This window comes from Macrobrachium nipponense, chromosome 24, assembly GCF_015104395.2.
Source record: "Macrobrachium nipponense isolate FS-2020 chromosome 24, ASM1510439v2, whole genome shotgun sequence".
NCBI classification, from domain to species: Eukaryota; Metazoa; Arthropoda; class Malacostraca; order Decapoda; family Palaemonidae; genus Macrobrachium; species Macrobrachium nipponense.
In genome coordinates, this window is record NC_061091.1 from 7324395 (window position 1) to 7333603 (window position 9209).

At 40.7% G+C, this 9209-nt stretch overlaps 1 protein-coding gene across 4 annotated transcripts in view; it reads right to left on the reverse strand.

The window, feature by feature from the left end:
- The window catches only part of LOC135205403 (large neutral amino acids transporter small subunit 1-like), a 199280-nt gene extending 190831 nt beyond the window's left edge, over nt 1–8449 (reverse strand). For 3 of the 4 annotated variants that reach the window (XM_064235906.1, XM_064235905.1, XM_064235908.1), the window contains exon 1: nt 7892–8448. In XM_064235906.1, the coding sequence (XP_064091976.1) occupies nt 7892–8375 (484 nt within the window). In that variant the 5' untranslated portion in view covers nt 8376–8448. Of the gene's footprint in view, nt 1–7891 lie in introns of all 4 variants that reach the window. The other variant, XM_064235907.1, reaches the window with a different exon arrangement.
- Nucleotides 8450–9209: the final 760 nt, after the last annotated feature.

Sequence of the window (9209 nt, forward strand, 5' to 3'; positions counted from 1 at the left end):
AAATAAATTCCTTTGAGCGCTGGCAGAGCGGGGAATCGAACCTGGACCCTGAGATCGGTATAGTCAAGCACGTAACCGACTCGTCCAACGAGGAACTCTGCAAGGAGGGTAGCAGATGATTTATCAAAGGTTAGGAAAAGGGGGGGTATCTACGTGGAAGCCCAATGTATAAAAGGATTGTTGAGCCAATTCTCCTTTATGAGAGTGAAGTCTGGATGTTTAGGGTTACATGGAAAAATGTGAGCAATCCTCTGATGAATAAATAAGTGGTTTCCACGGATGGAGAGAGTGGGAGAAGAGAAATGAGGAGTGTCAAGTTGTAGGTCACAGTGTAATCAGGGGTATACTGGAATACACAGGCTCTCTCTCTCTCTCCAGAAAGCACATGTGTACGTCATATGAGAGATGGGTTACACATTTGCATTTCATGAACCTTCTGTGTGGATGCCTGTAATCCCTGGTGATCTGAAATCATCAAATTCTGAGAAAACCTTCGCTAAACCGCTGGACTCCTGATCAGCAAAGATAAGCAGCCATGGAACTCGAGTAGAGTCCAACGAGCTACTGCAAAATTTATCAAATAATAAATAAATAAAATAAATAAACTAGCTGAGTTCATATGGAACTTGTTGCAAGGACCTGAGAGAGGGCACAGAGTTTTCAGTGATAAAAAAAAAACAAAAAACACACACACACACTCACGGGTGTAACGAATGAGCTAGAAAAAAAGGTGTATAACTCCTGCTATATGCACATTAGACCTTTATTTAGAAAAAATGATTCAGAGCAAACTTATTAACTATTAACTGTACACTTGTATGAGTTATCAGTGCTTCATGTATCACCACTTCCTATTCTCTCTCTCTCTCTCTCTCTCTCTCTCTCTCTCTCTCTCTCTCTCTCTCTCTCTCTCTCTCTCTCTCTCTCTCTCTCTCTTTATACACCACATCTACTAGGCTATCTTGGCCGGGGATATCTCAACACTTTTTTATTTTATCAAGTGGAAAAAAAAAAACTCATGCAGGCAACAGATGATTCTCTCTCTCTCTCTCTCTCTCTCTCTATCTCTCTCTCGCTTTCATGACATCATATAAATACATACATATATACATGCACAATTATATATGTGTATATGTATAATAAGATATATATATATATATAGATATATATATATATATTGTATATATGATTTATATTAATATATATATACTTTATATTATGCATATATACATATGTATACACATATATTATATATATTATCTATTATGTATTCACAATCTCTTACTTTCACAGCCACTCTCCCACGCCCCATCCATCCTCAAACCTTGGAAGCCCCCAGCCCCATCCCCCAGCCCCAACCCCCCTCCCCCCAACTATCCCATCTCTGCATCTGCCACGAAATTTCAAGAAGTGAGGAAATCTCCAGTTACTGCTTCATCGCCTTCAGAAGAGCTTGCAGGCAAAGAGCTCGGGAAACTTAGCGGTAAATATACAGCGGAGGAGGGGAGGAGGAGGAGGAGGAGGAGGAGGTATGTCAAAAGGGGGGGTAGGGGCGGCGGGGGGCGGGGTGAGTGGGTGGTGGTGCTTTTTAAAGTGCTAATAGAGATTCCGTCCTTTAACATGCCGCATTATCTTCGTGGAAGTTAATGGAGAGAGAGAGAGAGAGAGAGAGAGAATCATCTGTTGCTTTCAGCAGTTATCTATTTTTTTTTTTTTTTTCACTAGATAAAGTAGATAAAGTGTTGAGATACACCCGGCCAAGATAGCCTAGATGTGTAGAGAGAGAGGAGAGAGAGACGAGAGAGAGAGAGAGAGAGAGAGGACGTCAAACTTATCGATACGGACGTTTGTTCAGAAATAGCTTTGAAAACTGTGAACGAATCTAATTCAATACAAAATCATACAAGCTGTTTTACGAAGTCTAGACCTATACGTGGATCTTGAGGCTAATTGCTGAAATTCGTGATTTCACACTAGTCCTCCCCACTCCCCAAACGAACGCAGGCGGAATTCGCAAAAGTATTTTGAAAATAACAAACGAACAGGATTCCAAGGTGGGATTTGTGGTTAGTCAACCACAAACGTCAATCACCTACGAACGAAAATAACAGCCTCGAGCCGGACATTACTTTAAGATGGTGTCTAGACGCTATCTCACGCAAACAGGTAATAAGACAACGATGTATATGTGTATATATATATATATATATATATATATATATATATATATATATATATATATATATATATATATATACACAACACTGTAAAGTTCGAGAATAAGTGTCTTGTTTTTTGTGCAGGCCTGTGGAGCACTACAGTAGATTGACTGTGTATCTGTCTATCTATCTATCTATATATATATATATATATATATATATATATATATATAGATAGATAGATAGATAGATAGATAGATAAATAGATATAGACAATCTAATGTAGTGCTCCACAGGCCTGCAGCATAATGGCTATTATGAAATAGTACTAAGTCAACGCGTTGCCTCGAGCAATATCAAAAACCTCTTCCTCATCCATCTCGTGCACTTCCACGCAACTCTCTCATCCTAGGACCACCAAACTCTCTTCCGTAATATCTTCAAAAGATTTCACCCGGCTTTCGATGACTTAGCTAAAAAGGTTTTTTAAAAAAATGGAGGAAACGCATTAACAACGAACTGACGAAAAGTCTTCTTTGAAAGCTGATAGAAGACTGGCTCTCTTATAGGACTAGGTCAGTAGAGTAGATTCACATCAACCGTGCATGTGATGTCTGGGCCAGCAGTCCCTTACGACGCTCCTGATGGGGCTACTGATAAGCCAATCACAGGGCTGGAAACTCTCAGGCTCTCTCTCGAGTGTTCACATAGGCAGGGTGGAATATATTGCAATTTCATGCCGTGTGTGTGTGTGTGTGTGTGTGTGTGTACTACTAACCCATCAACTTTTTTTCAAGTTGTACTACTTCTGTTATTCATGAGAATGTAAAAACTTTAGGGAATGTAACGAAAAATGCGAGTATCTTGCTTGGCAAACTCCTAGAAAACAAAATGCCAATTTGCAAAAAGTAAAATCAGAGCTCAAAGAGAAAGACGAAACAGCAATCTATGAAGAACAACAATCAATACAGACCCAAATTAATGCAGGTATTATAAAATGGAACAAATCCAGGCACTGAGAGGCTACGCCACATCTCTGAGAACCCATTTCACACCTCTTTCGAAATCCAACGATTAAATCGCCTCTATCGAAAACCAACGACCAAATCATCACTCATTTATCTCCTCTCGACTTAAAGGCGATATATACGTGAAGCTACGTCACCACCAGTGGCACACCTGTTGCTGGCATCACGGAGTTTCGAACTCGAGAAAAAATATCACTGACAGTGTCCACCATTTCACTAGCAAACTCGTCTATTCTGGAATTTTGTTTGCTTGTTTGTTTGTATGGTGTTTTACGTTGCATGGAACCTGTACAGTTATTCAGCAACGGAACCAACGGCTTTACGTGACTTCCGAACCACGTCGAGAGTGAACTTCTGTCACCAGAAATACACTTCTCTCACTCCTCAATGGAATGCCCGAGAATCGAACTCGCGGCCATAGAGGTGGCACGCCAATCCCATACCGACCACGCCACTGAGGCGCTCTCGTCTATTCTGGGATTCAATTTTCGCTTGCTCGGGGAGTAAGCCTACGAACTACTTTGTTGTTGTTAGGGGGGGGGGGGGGGGGGTTAGGAAAGCATAAAATTATCTGAGTTAGACAGGAATTTTAGGATACTATATTTGATTTATTTATCAGAATGAAAATGTAAAAAATAAATAATATGCATCTTAAACAGTACAGAACAATTATTTCTAACAAAATTTATATAGTATATTTAAGTTTCGTTGGTGAAACAGCGCTCTAATCGAAAATAGATTTTAGCACTTTCTCTGAGTAAGCTGGAGGTCGGACCACTGCTTGTTCTGTCTCTATTTCTTCCGCCAAAGAAAATGGACAGTTGATTTGACTACATTTATTTCTATGACAATTCAAAAGCAATCATTTTATTCTATTGAAATTTTGCATAACAACTGACACTAAAGTTAACTTAGATCCATATATTCATCATGACGTTCTCTTTCTAGTTAATTCTACAGGTACAATTTCGGGCCGCACTCCTCAGGGATGCAGACAAGCGTCTTTCTCGAACTGCTGGCAGAGAGCACTTGGAATTTCCAGGAAATACTACTCGGTAAATACTCGTCTTAATGTAATTAACTATGGCAGGGAGGGGAAATGGGAAATAATTCAATATTTCTTCCACACGCATATATAATATATGTCTAATAAAATGGGCCCATAAAAACGCCAAATAATAGAAATTACTAGTATATTTCAGAGATTGCTGTGTGTCTCTCTTCAGGAAGAGAGACAGCAGTCTCTGAAATATAGTACTACTTCCTTTCTATATTCTGGCGTTTTTTATGGGCTCCTTTTATTAGACGGAATTCTGTTGTAACAGAACATTTCTACCAGTCACAAATTAATATATATAGATATATATATAGATATATATATATAAATAATATATTATATATATACCACATAACTTCTGCAAGACACATTGCAAACAAGCTCAAACGGAGCAATCAAGTCTTCTTCATAAGGCAACGAACAGTTAGAAAACGGCAGCCGCCGTATCTATCGATCGGTAAGAGATCAAACCTTTTTTACGCTGCATCTCTCCCTTGTAGTACTACTAGTACTACTTGCTGCCTGTCCCCGGCACCCCTTCGTCAGCCCTAACACACTCTTAAGAGTCGTCACCATTCGTCTGCAGAACAGAAGTCTCTCCCGAAAGGAGAAAAAGATGCGAGGTCTTCTATTCTGAGAGAGAGAGAGAGAGAGAGAGAGAGAGAGAGAGAGAGAGAGAGAGAGAGAGAGACGAGTGTGTCAACAATCAACCGTTTTCTTAGCATCTAACAACTACACACAAAAAGCATCAGTACAATCACCACTGCTGCTCTCACACCTCATTAACTTCTCAAGCAGCATACGTCACACACACACACACACACACACACACACACACACACACAAATTGTTTATCAACAGCATGCCAAACTGGTACCAAAAGTGCAAAAATTCACTCATAATTGAACATGAAATCTTGCCGTTTCTTTCTACATACCACTTTTTTTTTCACTCCAACCATCCCTCGTGACACTTCTGGATCATCCCACAAGCATACTTATTATCCTTCCACTACACAAACTTATTCCCAACAACTTGAACATTTTTATTTCCTGTTACATTCGACATCCACACTTCACTTCCATAAAGGATTTGGGCTCAACAACCCCGCTTCAAAACGTCCCAACTCTGTTTCCATAAACGTCGAGGTCAGTGACTCAATCTTGTCACTTCCGCGACTATCAACCACCTACCTACCTACTTTCATTTGCTTAGTTTCTTAACATTTAGCTTTTAATCTTGTATCATTTTTTTCATACCAAAATTGTGTAGCCTCCAGAGCCAACGATTTCCACAGCATTTCACAATATACCTGAATCCCTAATGAAACAATGGCCAAGTTGAGCCTACTCAGTAATTGCAATTAAGCGTTGATATCAACAGTACAGCATACCGCTAAGGAATAACCACGCTGACCTTTTGATTGCACAGTTTATGTACAATAAGGCTCTCTCCCCTTCCCTCTGTACACACATATATACTCTTGAGGGAGAGCATGGCAAAAGACACTCACTATCACATTAAATTTTCTTAATTATAAATGTATCACTGTGCAGAAAGATTTAATAGCATTAGCCTTCTCGTATATACCTAAACAGCAGGCACGTCAGCAAACAACAGCACTGCATATACACGCAAAATCTGCACTATATATTATATATATATATATATCAATATATATAATTATAGGATTATTATATAAAAAAAAAAGACGACCAGAGTCCTTTTCGACAATTTAATCGACACCATTCACATACGACATAAAAAAAATTAAGAATAAACCATACATAACATTTTTAAACATCCAAAGAGCACCAGGAGCATTTATCGCTACGCTTAAATCACATCCTGCGTAAGAGTTGTCATAACAACCAAAAACAAACAAAAGACAAACGCGAAAGCCAACGTTTCCTGTAACACTTATACGAACACCTGCTGGTGCTGTGCACAAGATGCCGGTAAGGGTACTATATAGTCTACCTTTATAGCTCATTCTACCGTGTCCTGTAGACTGACATAAGACACTCAAGTTATCTTCTGCAATCAAGAAACCGCGTATATCGTAAATAACCCAGGGTGTATATAAAATGGACCCTAAAAGAGAATTAATTTTGCAATGTGCAAATGTCCACGAAGTGCTGGTTCGTGTTCGATTTAACGAGGTCCAAAGTTCATTGTACGAATCAATAATGTGGCGTGAGCGAGAACCGACTAAAGTTGGGGGGGAGGGGGAATGAAGAAAATCGATGAGAGAGAGAGAGAGAGAGAGAGAGAGAGAGAGAGAGAGAGAGAGAGAGAGAGAGAGAGAGAGAGAGAGATTGGACTAACTGTTATAGTAAGTGAAGCATTCACGTGGTTCCCTAAAAAAAATATACGTATGTAGAGGATGAGAGCCTATTGCCCAAAAGGATAAAATATACAATATTTCAAGTCTATCATTAAATAAAAAAAAAGAAGCTTTCTACGCATGTGATTACTTATCCTGATCAGACTAAAATTTGTCAACATGAAAAGCACCAACTCTCTACTTAATCTTCTTTCCCTACAGCTCTTCCCATTTCTATATGGGGTCGCTGTTTATTGTCAGCTACTAGCTACTTAAAAGATTTAAAAAAACAACTATCAACTTAATTAACGCATTCATGAAACGGATCAAAACTGCAGTAATATGCAGTAATATCACATGGGACTGCAACGGCCATACTGCTACATGTGACAGTTGTTTCTCAACGTGGATGATCTCTTGGTCTTGACAGTTCGCCTTTATTCGGACACATCGTACGGCAGCCACTCCTGAGCACACACAAACCGTTGCCAGGTCTTCGAGTAAACATTGGAGGATGCAACGGGGCAAATACTGCTATGCAACGAATCCGAACTTATACAGATTGCCTATTCCCGTCAATGACAGCAAAGGATTCTTCGGATACTTTGAAAACAGACCTCCTCAAATTACGAGCGTAAACAATATAAATTATAATAAATTTACTTCTTTAAGTGTCGATTTACTGTTCAGTCCTAATTTTGCAACAGATTTTATAGAGATTGCCTATTCAGTCACTGACAGCAACGTATTTTTTTGCATACTTTGAAAACAGACCTCCTCAAATTACGAGCGTAAAATAATATAAATCATAATAAAATTTGCTTCTTGAGTGCCGATTCACCGTTCAGTACTATTTTTGCAAAAATTGCACTATACTTTCCCGTTACGATTCTCTTCTTACGTTTAGGTCTTATTAATTAATTGAAAACAGACATTAAATTACGAGCGTTAAATATATAAATTATAATAAATTTCCATATTTAAGTGTCGGTTCACCGTTCTATCACATCTTTGCAAAAATTGCACTATACTTTCCCGTTACAGTTTCTCTTCTTACGATCGGGTCTTATTAATTAAAACTATGATCTGACGTCGATATTAATATATAATCGAGTGTGAAATGAAGTTTATTGACTAGATATCTCTCTCTCAGGCCTGTCACCTGTATATACTAATTATAATCTTGCGAATAGGCCTTTGAGAGCAAAAATATTTGTCCTCAAATTAATATACGACTTTTTATTTTTTTTATTTTTAAGGGGAGACAGTCGAAATGACAGGTCCCAGAGGGCCTTGCTACTACTCCGAAGGCAATACTTACGAATGCAGACGGCAGCCAGGAGTCTGGCAGAATCATCCGGGGGGTCGCAGTCGGGGAAGAAGGGCTTCATGATGTAGACGCTGAAGGTGAGCGCCACGATGGTCTGCGAGCACGGCCTCACGATGAGGCACTCCACCCACAGCCTCATGAAGGCGAGGAAGGGCCCGAAGGTGACCATGATGTAGGCGTAGTCGGCGCCCGTCTTCTGGATCATGCAGCCGAGTTCGGCGTAGCAGTAGGCGCCCACCATGGAGAAGAGGCCGCTGATGATCCACACGACTAAGGACATGCCGACGCTGCCGGTGTCCTTCAGGACTCCCGTCGGGGAGATGAAGATACCCGAGCCGATGATAGAACCCACGATCACGGTGATGCCGTTCATCAGGGTCATCTTGGGCTTGAGCCCCACCACCTCGTTGTCATCTTTGACCTCCTCGGCTTCCTTCGTGGGCACCTCCTTGTACTCTGGCTTAGCCTCAGTCATGGTGACGACCGGAGACGGGCGACCTGACCGAACACGACGATGGATACTCACACACTGAGGGTGGAGTGGACTGACTCTGCTGCTCGCGCTCGGCTCGCTGGCTGGAGCCACAAGGGGCACTCGTCCCCCTCCCCCCCCCTTCCCTCCCCTTTCCCGGCATCACACAACATCCCCCAGGCACCCATCATCGAAACCCCCCTCCACCATCCCCAAAGAACCCCCTCCCCAGTACTCCCCCATCCCTAGAACCACCAACTCCTCCCCATGCAGTGAGGCCGTCCCTCCCTCCCTCCCTCCCCCTGATTACAATTCCCCCCTCATCCCTTTCATATCCCGGGATCCCCTATCCGACAAAGGCATAGCTGACGTGAATCCCATCCCACCCCCCAACAAACCCCGCCCCTACCCTCCAACAATCCCCTCCTCTCCCCCTACTCTTTCCCTCACTTTCTCTTTGCAGACTGGACGGTGGAAAGACAGTACACGTGCACAATGATCAAACGTGCAACATTGCATATTGTAAATGCTGCTTATATAATAAGTTTTTTATTTGCCTACGATGTCTATGTATTGATTTTATATCAATACTCATAAATGAAAATCGTCATGACAAGATAACTAAGTCTTTTCTTCGACCTGGACAAATTCAACCTGAGCCTTAGTACTATGTTCGATCAAGATAAACTTCGACCCATTAATGGCCTTATACTGACCATTAAAATCTTGTGCAAGGTGGTTAATAATAATAATAATAATAATAATAATAATAATAATAATAATAATAATAATAATTAAAGATGACTAAGAGGAAAACAAAAATAAAAAGACAGACAT